The sequence below is a fragment of the Primulina tabacum genome, chromosome 18, assembly GCF_025594145.1.
Source record: "Primulina tabacum isolate GXHZ01 chromosome 18, ASM2559414v2, whole genome shotgun sequence".
NCBI classification, from domain to species: domain Eukaryota; kingdom Viridiplantae; phylum Streptophyta; class Magnoliopsida; order Lamiales; family Gesneriaceae; genus Primulina; species Primulina tabacum.
In genome coordinates, this window is record NC_134567.1 from 27,975,166 (window position 1) to 27,988,838 (window position 13,673).

At 35.5% G+C, this 13,673-nt stretch overlaps 3 protein-coding genes across 3 annotated transcripts; all 3 read right to left on the minus strand.

The window, feature by feature from the left end:
- Positions 1 to 2,810: 2,810 nt before the first annotated feature.
- LOC142533727 (uncharacterized) lies at positions 2,811 to 4,884 on the minus strand. Its single transcript, XM_075640594.1, has 3 exons — positions 4,696 to 4,884; positions 3,840 to 4,071; positions 2,811 to 3,426 (listed from the first exon to the last, which is right to left on the minus strand). The coding sequence occupies exons 1-3, from the start codon at positions 4,809 to 4,811 to the stop codon at positions 3,130 to 3,132; spliced, it is 645 nt and encodes a 214-aa protein (XP_075496709.1). The 5' UTR covers positions 4,812 to 4,884; the 3' UTR covers positions 2,811 to 3,129.
- A 526-nt stretch (positions 4,885 to 5,410) lies between these two features.
- Positions 5,411 to 7,653, minus strand: LOC142533329 (ammonium transporter 2 member 5-like). The gene is made up of 3 exons (XM_075640065.1): positions 7,057 to 7,653; positions 6,053 to 6,338; positions 5,411 to 5,955 (listed from the first exon to the last, which is right to left on the minus strand). Exons 1-3 carry the CDS (start codon positions 7,651 to 7,653, stop codon positions 5,414 to 5,416), a joined length of 1,425 nt encoding a protein of 474 aa, XP_075496180.1. The 3' UTR covers positions 5,411 to 5,413.
- A 1,801-nt stretch (positions 7,654 to 9,454) lies between these two features.
- Positions 9,455 to 13,390, minus strand: LOC142533370 (protein PEROXIN-4). Its single transcript, XM_075640114.1, has 6 exons — positions 13,237 to 13,390; positions 12,990 to 13,072; positions 11,853 to 11,972; positions 11,621 to 11,749; positions 10,762 to 10,891; positions 9,455 to 9,762 (listed from the first exon to the last, which is right to left on the minus strand). Exons 2-6 carry the CDS (start codon positions 12,993 to 12,995, stop codon positions 9,674 to 9,676), a joined length of 474 nt encoding a protein of 157 aa, XP_075496229.1. The 5' UTR covers positions 12,996 to 13,072; positions 13,237 to 13,390; the 3' UTR covers positions 9,455 to 9,673.
- Positions 13,391 to 13,673: the final 283 nt, after the last annotated feature.

The window sequence follows — 13,673 nt, forward strand, 5'->3', positions numbered from 1 at the left end:
TAAATAAGACAAAAATTTGTGTGAGACGGTCTCACGGATCGTATTTTGTTAGACGAATATCTTATTTGAGTCATCCATGAAAAAATATTACTTTTTATTGTGAATATCGATAGGGTTGACCCGTATCACAGATACAGATTCGTGAGGCTGTTTCAGAAGAGGCCTACTCATAAATAAATTCACACCATTTTTTTTCTCAGATCCATTAAAAGTCAAATTACTCTAAGTTTTAACATATTATTTATTTCCTGGTTTCATTTGATTAAAAATTAATGTTTTCCAATTGTATGAACGATCTATCTATTCCTCGTAATTTTGTTGAGGATTGTGTATGGCTATAACATACTAATAATCTCATCTTTTCTGCAATCAAATTTTGATTGAAGGACAAAACAATAAGTCGTAAAACAAGTAAGTTTGTTACGTGCAAAATGAATAAAACAACATGAGACATGTGTCACTAATAACTAAAAAATACTTGAAATAAAATTTTGAAGACACTATCTCTATATCCCACCATGGTCGATGGCTCTTGAAAGTTCCGACTCTTTCTTTCTATACACAAAAATTGGAATCACCTACTTGCTTTCTGATACAACACGCACAAGAGCGCACAACAAAAACCCCGACGGTCATATTTTTTTAAGGAATATTGTTTTGTAAACCAACCCAATGAAAGGCCGATTCTTAGCATGTAGGAAAATGTGAAAGCCTCTAAAACAAAATAATGCACGTGCTCATATGCGTACCCACAAAGTAGACGTGTTTGGCATTTTCAAAACAAAAATTTGGATGAGAAAGCAATGGGGACTTTGATGTGGACTCGGTTCACAGGGCGGAAGATGCAAAAAAGATTTTAGAAGGGTTGCAACACGCTAGTTAGAGGATGATGCGCCTGCATTGAAGACATTGTCTGGAAAGTCAAGATTTGTTCTTATTTGGTATTGACATGCGAGTGTGTGTTTTTTAGTGTATTTGTATTGGCTGGAGTATCGGGTATGCCTTGTGTATCTGTATCTGGAGATCCAAGGTATGTCCCGTGTACTAGTATTTTCTTGGGTATGACGCGTGTAGATGTCTTATTGAGATAGAAATTCTCTCTGTCAGCTGGACCTCTTCCTCTCCTTCTTGAACCACTTGTTGATTGATGAACCGTTCCGCCAACTGAACCACCATCATGACCGGAAGCCATCAGACCAACCGCTTCGCCACCCATTTCCGGCACTTCTTATTTCATCATCGCCAAGGGCGGAGCCACATTACTTGTCACCCGGGCTAATTTTTTTAAAAAAATTATATGTAAATTTTTTTATAATTTTGGATAAATTTGATATTAGCCCGGGTAAATCAATTTAAAATATTAAAGGATTTTAGAGTTTAAAATTCTAGCTCGGGTAGAATCGGATTCCTAGCTCCGCCACTGATCATTGCTCTCCATTCATTCATCAAGTCCATAAAACCAGAAGCACAACATATTTAAAACACTACAGATTCCGCATGCATTAGTCATATATACCTAAATAAGTGTAACGCGGTTGAATTCAATCACAAGCAAGCATAGTGAGTTTTATAAATTTTTATAGTAAATTAAAATATTTATTTTCTATGTGGATATTACTATTTTTGTATTGAATCCATACACATTTATATGATTATTAATTATAATTACAAACCACTTGATCGGACTTTTTGTATTACGGATTTTGTAAGAGATTATGTGTTCTGGGTTTTATAGCTATTATAAATAAATATTTATGATATAATTATTAAATGATTAGTTTTTAATTAGTTTAATTAGATCACGAGTTGTAATTAATTTCAGTGATTGTTAAAACCTAAAGGATTAAAATACAAATAAATTATTATATGAAGTATGTGATTTGTTACAACCAACCCAATCACAACAAATCACGCAGGATTCCCATTTTTGCAGCTAATTAAAATACCAAAAAAGAAAAAATTAAAAAAGGGAAATTTGTACCAACATAGAATTCTTATATTCCCATCAATTATATTTCGAGTTTGTTTAAAGCTGATAAGAAATTTCACTTGGCATGTTCTCCAGACTTGGGAGGTCTTCCAAAGATTCCTGGAAATATTTTTTTTCCAACAAATTTAGGCAATCTTGGATTTATGATTGGAGCGGATACACTGCGGTTGTAAAGGTTGTAAACGTGCGGTGCAGCCTTTACACCGCTTTGATCCATCAGCGCCGCACCGCCGCCGTCACCACCGAGACTATGACAGTGCCTCAGTTCACCCAACTTCCCTTCTGTCTGCACAAATTGATAAAAGCCACCAGCTAGTTCATCATCATTCCACACCAATCCTGACGAACCTCGCCTTCTAAATGATCTCTCTGACCTATTCAAACTGGCCATCTTGTCTGAAGTATAATATGTTGAATTGTTGTTGGTTTCAATTTGCAATATATATTACTGGAAGGGACCAAAGTACAGAGGTGTACAAGGTAAAGAACAACAAAAAAGGCCAGAAGATGGCATCAAAGCTTTTGACCTGCTTCAGAGTAGTAGGTGGAATTTAGGAATATTGTTTTGCATTATAATCAACGGGGTCAAAATGGTAGAATGGTCTATATGTGATGCCATGATCGCATAACTATAAGCCATAACATTTAAATACCTCTCGGTTATAAACTTGTATAAAAGCTATATGACATCTAATAATATTCTTTAGATCGTGAGTGAACTTCTCCGATCATGGTCAGATCAATCTCTGAACATTCAAATAAAGGGAAGGAAAAACGGCTTGTGTATAATTTCCTATGTCAATACCAAAGCAGAAGGCCATATAAAATCTTTCCCCAGTATCACATAAATTTGTTTCTGGTGTGACAGACTTACTTCCTAAATTGGCATAAAAACAATCAAGTTACAAATTCTCAAACTCAAAGAGTAAAAATTTATCAGCAACTGATACATGGCGAGTGATAGATAAACTAGAAAAGGAAGAAAATAAAGATTATAAAATGTCACAAGACAAGATATCAAGCACCTGGCAAACATGGACTTGATGGGATTCGAGGCATCTTGAGGGAATTTGGGTAGCCAGATTTGGCCCTTCTTTAACAGAGAGAGTACCTACTGTTGCCTACATTGCATCTGTAGGTCATTTCAATTTGGATTTTGAAGAGCTCTTCAGAGGCTTAACAACAGGTCGAGTTGGGGCACTTCTCACTGCCTTCTTCAAATCATATTTCACAGACAAGAAAGCACAAACCAAAGCTATTAACATTGTTGGGTACACAAATACAGCCTTTGTTGGATCCGTGCTTGCTTGCTTTCCAAGAATCCCTTCCTTAACAAGACCCCACACAACAAGAAGTGTTCCAAACATGCTCATCCTTCCTGGTTTTATAACACCAATCAGCGAACCAGCCACACTGAAGTAACTTCCCGCAAGAACCTGTCAAGCGATTAGAAAAATCTTTCAAGAAAAGCGAATTGTAATGGGGAAAAGGAGAAGTAGAATTTTCATTCACTGAAATGGTAAACAAGATTTCACAGAACACGAATTGAATATTTCAAATCCCAAGACCCTAAAGGAAGAATACATTTAGGGACCACGTGGTGAGGGCTCCTTTGACAAATTTACGACAGTAACAACATTGGTAAATTGTGAAGAATTAATATCTATGCATCTTATCTACTATCTACTATATATAATATCCAAAGTGCAGTACAGATTGTGAAAAAGTCATTTTTGTTCCCATGGAAGCATGTTCGATTTGATATTTAATAGATAAAGAACTTCAAGTCACATAAAGCTATGATATAAGAAATGATAGAGATGTGGGAAAAGAGAAGCCAAAGCCAAACCTCCAATCGCTGTAGATCAGTTACTGCAGAGGCCTCCTTTATGTCAGTCAAGTTATAGAAGTTTAGCAGATTATTCCAGCTTGGCACAGTCATGTTACTGATGAGACCATTTACAATGGCTCCCGGATAAAGAAGGCCCTTTATCACTGGAAGTGGAAAGACTTCGCTGGCCACCAACTGTGAAGATGTGACATGAAGAGGCGTTGTACACATGCCAGATCTACATTGAACCCTGAGAGTGTGTGGGAGATGGGAAGAAGAAACCAGTTACATAAAGGGGAGGAAAAAAGATAGTTGCTGGTGATTAAATTACACAAAACAATGTTTCCAACTGCATATTCACAGAGATCAAGTCATGGCAACGAATTTCAACACTTTGTTTATCAAGAAATTCAAATGAAATAGCTATATGCTGCAGTAACACATGGAATAATTACAGCTGCACAAAAAACAAACAAACTTTCTACCTGTGTAGACAATTTGCAATTAGGAAAAAGAAAATAGAACCAAAGCATATAATTCTTAGCACAAGCAACTCACTTGAATTCGATCACATGCCTAGTATTTGTTATATTTTAACCAAAACTATCAGGCACCATCCTAGCATACTGAATTAGAAAAGGAACCTTGGATTCCGATTTAAAAAAAAAAAAAATAGAAAGATCCACAGATCAATTAACGAGATATCTTCTTTCACCAACAAAAGCAGCACCAATCAAACTAAAACTCCGAACAATTACAAACTTCAGCCAAAAAAGGACGAACCTTTAGAATAAATTGGAACAAAAAATCCATTATTCCCAAGGACAACTATGAATTTTGATGAATATGAAATGGAGAAGAACGTAGTTCTGACCTGAAAAGCGGAACCTGAAAAATGATGAGGAAGAGAAATATGCGCGACGCGTATGTAGATAGGTGATCCCACCTTCCTTTGGTCGATGGTGGAATTGAAGTTGATGCATTCGCCATTGCGGAATCGTGAGAGGTCCACGGAAAATCGGAGGAGATCGTGGGCTTTTACTCATTAAAGGCCGCATAACAATAAATTAACAAGTTTAATTTTTATTCCATCTCCGTTTGGAGTCTCCCGAATCTTTTATTTTTATCTTTGTACTAAAGTCAATTATCCCAATAGATATTCTTATCAAAAAATACGATCGATGAGACCGTCTCACACGAGTTTTTGTCCTCTATTTTAATATTTTATTAATATGAAATTTTGAATTTTAAGGATGTAGTAACTAATTCGACTAGTTCGTCTATAAACTCAAATTTTGAATAGAAACAACAAAACAATTATAAATTTTTTTATATACGAATCGAGCTCGAAGTTAAATATTTTTAATTCAACGAACATTTATTTTGTTAGTTGCAATTCCTAACAAAAGGCAATATTATAATATTATTGGTACAATAAAATGTCACGTTTTAGAGGCTTTTCTTTCACTTGCATTCACGATGACATATTCAAAAAACATTATAAATATGCTAAAGACCAAAAGCACATTTTATTCGATCCTTTAGTTCATTCGATCCAACTTGCATGAACCTCACAGCTCCGATCCCTTTCTTCAAGTCATCTCGACCTGACCTCTAGCCTTAGACGGGCCGATTTCGACGTCGTTATATGTCGAAAATCGTGAATTCTCATTCCTATCCCCCTGCCCCCATATGGCATACGCCTCTTCACCGTGAGCAGCCTCGTCCCCGATCTCCATATCCTCCTCGCTCATTCTCAAAGGCACGATAAGTCGCACAACCAAGCATATCAAGCTTGTCGTCACGATATTAACCCCGACCACGAAAACCACGCCGCCAAGTTGAAGTCCAATCTGTCTAAATCCGTTGTGGTAGTCTCCATTGTGAAAGCCATAGAACAAGCCTACATATTTGGCATACTTTGTATAGAACAAATTGCATAGTTTTGGGTCGGCGAAGAGGCCGGTAAGAATCCCTCCTAGACACCCCGCAACCGCGTGCGTGTGAAACACAGCCATGGTGTCGTCGACTTTCTGGAGGAGCACGGATTTCTTGTGAACCACCATCATGGTGAACCAAGGGATCGAGCCCGAGCATATTCCCATTATTATAGCCGCCCATCCATGCACAACTCCTATACCAAGAAAATGTAAAAGGTACATTTTTGAAGTACAGACCAAGTTAATGTTCAACAGATTAATTATAGAATACAGAGAAAACAAGAAAGGTACCTGCAGCCGGGGTGATGCAAACCAAGCCAGTGATCATGCCTTGAACTGCACCGATGACGGATGCTTTGCCGAAGAATACGATGTCGAGCATGAGCCAAGTCAGCAGACTAGTTGCAGCACATATATGAGTGTTGATAACAGCCAAGGAGGCATCAATGCTAGCCGCATAAGGGTCTCCCCCGTTGAAACCTGTCCACCCCATCCACAGTAGGCCTGCCCCAGCTAGCATCAGGAGGATGTTGTTAGGAGGAAATCTTTCTCTGTCTTTCGTTAAACGAGGACCCACCTGCAAGTTAAAATATCATTGTTTTTATCACGAAAATTGTTTTCATTGTTTGTATTCTTTTGTTTATTCTTCCCACTTACCATGTTGTAATAAATTTCATATGATATAATGTCTCAACTCTCATATATACATACATTCTAAAGATCATACTTAAAACTATCTCTTTCCCACTTCCAGGGTTATAATTAGTTTCAATCGTATACATACTAATGATCAAATCCCTTCATCTCTTTTCAAAACATATTTTCTGTAGTGATTAATGGTCAAGTTTTTAAATTTTGTGGATATGTTAGGTTTTACAAAACTGAATTTTCAAATCTAATTTTACGATATATCTTTGGAAAATTTTAAAATAAATAAATTTGATTATTCAAAACACATGGTAAGCAGTAATCTTACACCGCTAAGTGCAAAAGTTGAGATTCAATATATTTGCATAGTCTCTCATTTGACTCAAGTTTTACGATAAAATGAAGTCCTTCTCTGTCAATTTTATAACTTTCTTTCATAAGCTCATCCTACTATCCCAGCAACAAATTTTAGGAAAGATCATCTTATGTTAGATGATAAATAAACTTGAATAATATAAAATTTTGTTTAAAAATCTTGCTCAAGGAGTGTTGATATACATGTGCATTAAAAGTGTGAAATTTATCTCAAATGGACTGTCCACTGATAATATATATGAAAAACATGTGAAATTAAAAACTGTGCTTACCCAATATGCAGCAGTGAAACCAGCAACACCAGAAGACAGATGAATAACATAACCACCCGAGTAATCTATCATCCCAGCAACAGCCAGCCAACCATCGAGAGACCAAATCGTATACGCCCCAATCGTGTAAGAAAACGTTAGCCATAGAGGAACGAACAGCATCCACGCGTAAAAGTTCATCCTCCCCAACACAGCACCAGCTATCAGAATCAACGTTATAGCCGCGAAAACGAACTGAAAATACACCATGGTGGCGTTGGGGAACTTCCCACTAAACGCCTGTCCAAGAAGATAATGCTGAGACAAGGTCACGTCGATCTTACCCCAGATAGGGATCAACTTGTCCCCGAAGGAAAGCCGGTATCCCCAGCAAACCCAACAAAGTAGAACGCAAGCAAATGCGTATAAAGCCATGAAAGCCGAGTTCACAGCCCATTTTTTCTTGACAGCACCACCATACAAGATTATAAGCCCCGGCACACTTTGTAGCCCTACTAGGGTCGCGGCTGTGAGCTGCCACGCGTTGTCCCCTTTGTTCATCCATGGCGGATTCGCCTCGTCGGGGATTAAGTTAGCAGGAAGAAGCGGTGAAGACATTTTGGTATATATATATTTATATGTTTGGTACAAAAACAGACTGAAAAACAAAAAGGAAATATACAGATTTATGTTACAAAATCATTTGCATGATGGGGGGGCTATATAAATCTATGCATTTGAATTGATTCCCACGATAAGCTGTCCCTCCAATGGTATATCTCTTGTCATTTTATGCTGTAAATTAAATTTCTTGTTACATGATACTATCATTTTTTGTCTCTGTCAATTGAAAAACAAATATTATATGTGAGTTCGCCTTGTTTTGTCTCGAAGGGCTTGGCGGGTTACACAATGCCCAATGACATCAAACGACACCTTCAAAGAATTAACCACTTGATTTTTCATGCGATTAATGAATCTGTTATTCGATCGAAAACGAAGTAAGATCCATATATGGATTTATATATCTTAATGCATGTGTCTATATTATGTTTCTTTTATAGTAAACAAGATCCGATTCATGTCCGATCCCAACGTTGTTTCCGGTTTGCATTAATTTTATGTATATATATTTATAGATTGCAACATATACATGCATGTATTTCATCGTGTTATAGATCATCAATGCACTGTCTTAGTCTATAACTTATACCTTTGTGTTTCAATTTTAGTCATCTTTCGCTAGAGTGATGATGTGACGTCGACCACGTAGCAGTGTTTCTAGTTATGCCAATAATTTTCGATGACATGTCGTAATTTTCCGATCTCGCGCCAACACACTAGGAAAAATAACTAATTAACTCAGAAAAAAAGTACAAATTAGTGAATTAAGAATATAAATTAATCTATGACTAAAAAATATAGTTATACGATTAAAAATATAATATTCCACTCACTAAAACTTAAAACCTATTTGGGTATTCGTCCCCAACAGATGATAGGTTTTTTGCAAATCCATAAGAATAAAATTAAAAATTCATGTATGAATGAGAATTATTCCTCTTGAATTTCTATGTTGAGTAATTATTCTCCATAATATCCTCATATGTTTTATGAAAATAAAATACGAAGAATAAATAAAAACTCGAAAAATAAAAAGATATGATTGGGAAAAAAAATATTTTTCAATGCAATTACATGTCTCACCTGTTGGACACTTCGTTGATAGGAATTTGACTTAAAATTAATCTAAACTTAAACTCATCCAAACAAATTAATTGAGTCAATCCAAACATGCCATTAGTACTTAATCAGTCGAAAAAAATAATCATACAATAACCAAACACTATATTTTATCTCAAATTTAATAATTCCTGTTTCTTTTTCTATTTTTTGCACCAAATTATTGTTTCTTATTAAGCAATATTATATTATCAATTTACCACACTTCCAGTCTTTCTAGCACCGGAGGAGGAACTGAGTATCCAATCCAGAACTCATCTTCCCTCAATGACCAGTAGCATATATTCCCAACTTCTTTTTCATGAGGGCCTTTCACAATAGAGGGCAACATGTTTGTTAAAAACCTCGAAAGCTTCGTTCCTCGGACGCCAGTGAAATCGACAGAAAAACATTGTCGAAAGCCGTGGTTGATCTGAAAACTCCAGTTGAAATGGCCCTTGATCTGAAAACTCCAGTTGAAATGGCCCTGGCCCTTTACATTGAACGTGAGCGAATACGGTGTGATATAAAATTTATGAAAAAATCATATATGATTCATTGTATATGTACACCATCGGATTGGGTATCATCGGTTGCATCTCTTTGCTGTCATCAACTATTTTGTGTGCATGTTGATCTTGATTTATAATTTTCTATCCTACGCTTGTTAATAAATAACCATGATGTGCCAAGTCCGTAAAATGCAGCCCATCATCATTTGAATATGAGGTCAAAAGATAAAATGAAATACATCAAAGATAATTTTCCTATATCGTATATTAGAATAGTGAAATCCGATCAAGTTGTGTGAAGAAACATGTTTCGTGTACAAACTCGCAATTGATTATACGAAGGGTGGTCAGCGGATGACTGACTAGCAAAATGCGGGTCACACGATCTTGAATGTGAGTTGATTTTACCCTTTCTTGGGAATGGCTGCAAGTCTAGTATACATCCTGGCCATGGACTGGAATCCTCTGATGTCGCCGGAGCGCAGGAGATTGCCTGCAGAGAATTGAAGAGATTCTTCACTCTAAATTATAAACGAATAGAGGATATACAATCGCCTCATAGCTGTAAAAATCACATCAATGCAAGAAGATATAAAAGACAAGAATTATAGGGATGGATCTTTTGGTGTCAAGGGTAAGAAACATTGTTCGTCTGCACCGTAGCATTGATTTCAGTAGCATGACAGCAAAATTTGTTGGAAATGTGAACTACGTTATTTCCTAATCTCATTGATTTCTTGATACATGTCTCAGTGAACATCCAAGAAACAACACCATCTGAATAAATTTCCAACCGCTCGAGACTTCCGAACCTAGTTTCAGTATCTCCGGTTCAATTAAATTTGTAAGAACTACTACATTTTTTGTCCTGTAATTTTATCATTTTGCGATTTTGATCATACATGTTGTCAAATATCAGTTTCGGCCCTATATGTTCTGATTTTGTTAATTTTAGTCATTTTTCATTAGGATTGCAGATCATGTCAGAGCCACATCAACAATGTATTGGTGTCACATCAGCGTCAAGTCGAAAAATGACTAAAAGTACCAATAGGGAACTAAAACTAAAATTTGACAACATAAAATACCAAAATTGCAAAGAGGTAAACATATATGGAAAAAAACAATTTTCTCAATTTTTAATTATATGGGACAAGAGAAGTATAAGGATAGTTTCTTATAGGGGAATGAGCCATCCGTGGACTACCATTATTAGCCTGGAGGTGAAGCAATTACTTTTAGAACACAAATCATAAATTCAAGTCGCACAAAATACACGTCTGTGCAAAAAAAATAGTAACGCGACATAAAAAATTGCAATAATTGTCATAATCTACCCGAATTTAGTGTTAGCTAGCTGCTAGTCATAGAACACGCTTTACCCTACCTGAAAAACAAATATCTTTTCTGCAAACAATCGCATCCAATATTTTCTATTCTCACAGACAAACGAGTGTGGTCCGAGTATATCTCAATGAGGCTATATTAATACCTGAATCACAGTTTAGTGGGCTATCAGGTTCTGGATGAGCCATCAGGGCAATTATAGCTCTACAAACAGACTGCAGTGTCCAGGCCGGACTCCAAGCGTTTTTCAAAATGTCGAGGCAAATCTCACCCGTCTGCAGATAAAAACACATTGCATGTTTTCCATGTTATGCTAACATACCAGCCTTATCATATTAAAAGCAAATTTACCATAACATATTTCGAGAAAATTAATACATGTACTTGAATAAGATAAGCTACTAAAGAAAATTAAAAGTTCAGAGTCGAGAAGCTTTTCTGAGATAGTTTTTTGAAAAAGATATTACATGGAAATATATAGTTTTTTAGAGCGCCTAAAAAACCCACAATCAAGAAGCCACAAACTGTGACTTTTGGAATTTCTACTTTTGCTTCTCTTTAAAAATATTTCAAAAAGAAAGTGCTTTTAAGTTTTAACTATCATATTTAAAGATTAAAGTTTTAACAAACCGTTTGTCAAGTTTTGTTATCTCTAAAGATGTTTCATCCCAAAAAAGAAAAATCATAAATTGTTTTTTTTCTACAACATTTATTTTCTCCCTGCTTAAGATCTCCAAATATAATCGTTATTTTAACTATAATTTTCATCATTCCAATATCTGTATATCATTTTCTAACCCAAAAAACAATTTTACCAGACAATCTTTTACAAGATCTGACATCAGCAGAACCAAACATAATATTTCGTTCCCCAAAACTCTTCCACATTAACTCCCAAAACAAAACAAACACGCCTTCACATATTTTAACCTTTGATCTCTCGTCTTTTCATTAGAACAAGCACACTTCAGAAATGGAAAAAATTAAAAGCGATAAATCATCACCTTGAAGTGTACGTTCGGATGAAATATTTTTGTCAAGAACCGCACTTGAGGAGGCTGCAAGGGATACTGCTCTGGGACAGAAAAAGCAAGCTGGAAAACTCCCCCTTCATATGGTGTCTCAGACGGCCCCTATGTGTATACCATAAAAGGCATGCAACGATACAAAAGAATGATTCATATTTTCCCAAAACGTCACAACACGATAATAACGCATAGAAAAGACTGTACCAACCTTTATGAGAGCTGTCCACCTAAATATATTTGTATCATCACAAACAAGTTGAATGTCAGGATCGGCTACTTTCTCTCTCTGAACTTCTTTATACTCCTTAAAAAGCCTAGCCCTTGATGCCTAACCCCCAAGAAATCCATTTCAAATATAACAAGCAAACAACAGATCACTGAACTTATTAATCAAATAAAATATACAGCCGATACTTCCATATCGTCGACAATAAAACATTACACTATAAGTTCATGAAACTTAGTCATCGTTATCCAATTTCAAAAGTCCAAATCTTACATTCCAAATACAATGCTTCAAGATTTTATAGGTTGATCTCTTTACATGATACGGAGAATCAAATTTAAAATTAGATATAACATCCAATAAAAGTTTTAATCTTACATTCCAAATACAATGACTCAAGAGTCAAGATTTGATAGGTGGCAAAGAAAGGACCATTATCTCTTTACACAATACAAATAATAATAAAAAATTAGATATAACATACAATAACAACCAGACATCAGTGTCAACCGTAAACATTCTTGAAGGAAATCACTCAAAATGGCCATAAATTGGAAATTTGAGATGTTAAAACAATTTATGCAAATTTTTGTGCACCCCATAGTTCCAATCTTTTGAAAGTCGTTTCTAATTTTGAGCTGTCAAAAATCAACCTCCACTTTGTGCAAGCTATTAGGGGTATCAAAAAGTATACAACGCTAATATTGTTCAAATGGTATCCAGTTAGAGGAGGAGGAAAATGGTATTCTGCGGTTCAACTAAATGTCGGCAATTTTTTAACATGAACATGGCATCTTAAATCAATGAGGAGGAACCATGTTTTACATCAGAATAATTAAACAATTTTGGGGAAGCCGCCGATGGCAACAATTAAAAATTTTCAGGAAATATGAAGGAAAAAAAAATCACAAATAAGGTGAGTCGCCCATCAACTGATTTCATATTTCACACTACGTCACAAAGCTTAGGCACACATAACAAAGAATCATACGATAGTATCGTTCTAAAAAAACTCAATTTCAGACATAACAGCAGACGACAAAATCGTGAAGAAGGAAAAACAAACAAAGGCAAGAAAAACCCAAGTTAAAAAAAATCTTTCAAGATAAATACACTAACCTGCATCTTCTACACCAATCGTAGAGATCAAAATCCACCTAAAAACGCACGACTGAGAACTGAATCAGTTAACAACGAGTTACCTTAATTACAAAACAGAAAAATCGAATCAATTTATAGGAATCCCACCATTAAAGTCGCAAACCAGAAGCAAAGGAAGTTATAGTAAAAACAAAAAATACGAAAAGTGGGCAGGAGCTAAAATAGAAATGAAAAATTATGAGGGATCGAAGAAATAGAAACTCGCCTGAAATCAGTTGTGGATTCGTAGTTACACACGAAAATTATTATGAATTTTCTCAACGATTTTCGTTTAGTATAGCGATTGCCCCGTTGCTCAGTGGTACCTGCAAATCTTGTCCGTTGATACGTCGTCCGATCAATATGAACATGAGCTGCGAAAATTTGTTCCACACCCTATAGCTTTGTATTATTACAACTTGGTCCACTAATTTTTAGTATTTCCCATTTTACCCCCAGTAAAACTTCACTCAATGTATGTAATAAATTATGAAAAATTGGACCTAGGTTCATGGAGTTTGAAACTGAACTTTAAAATTGACAATCAACACACACTATATTTCAATTTCATATATATATATATATATATATATATATACTTAGTATATATTTGTACGTATTTGTATATTTAAAATAATTATCTAAATATGACTTCTATTACTT

Coding starts and splice junctions, on each gene's coding strand:
- LOC142533727 (XM_075640594.1), bottom strand. CDS start 4,811: ATGGCGAATGCATCAACTTCAATTCCACCATCGACCAAAGGAAGGTGG. Junction 4,072..4,695: donor TTTCAGGTTCCGCTTTTCAG/GTCAGAACTACG, acceptor ACACACTCTCAG/GGTTCAATGTAGATCTGGCA. Junction 3,427..3,839: donor CTGATCTACAGCGATTGGAG/GTTTGGCTTTGG, acceptor ATCGCTTGACAG/GTTCTTGCGGGAAGTTACTT.
- LOC142533329 (XM_075640065.1), bottom strand. CDS start 7,653: ATGTCTTCACCGCTTCTTCCTGCTAACTTAATCCCCGACGAGGCGAAT. Junction 6,339..7,056: donor GTTTCACTGCTGCATATTGG/GTAAGCACAGTT, acceptor TTTAACTTGCAG/GTGGGTCCTCGTTTAACGAA. Junction 5,956..6,052: donor TTGCATCACCCCGGCTGCAG/GTACCTTTCTTG, acceptor TTCTTGGTATAG/GAGTTGTGCATGGATGGGCG.
- LOC142533370 (XM_075640114.1), bottom strand. Junction 10,892..11,620: donor ATCCGAACGTACACTTCAAG/GTGATGATTTAT, acceptor TTTTATCTGCAG/ACGGGTGAGATTTGCCTCGA. Junction 9,763..10,761: donor CCCACTAAACTGTGATTCAG/GTATTAATATAG, acceptor AATTCTCTGCAG/GCAATCTCCTGCGCTCCGGC.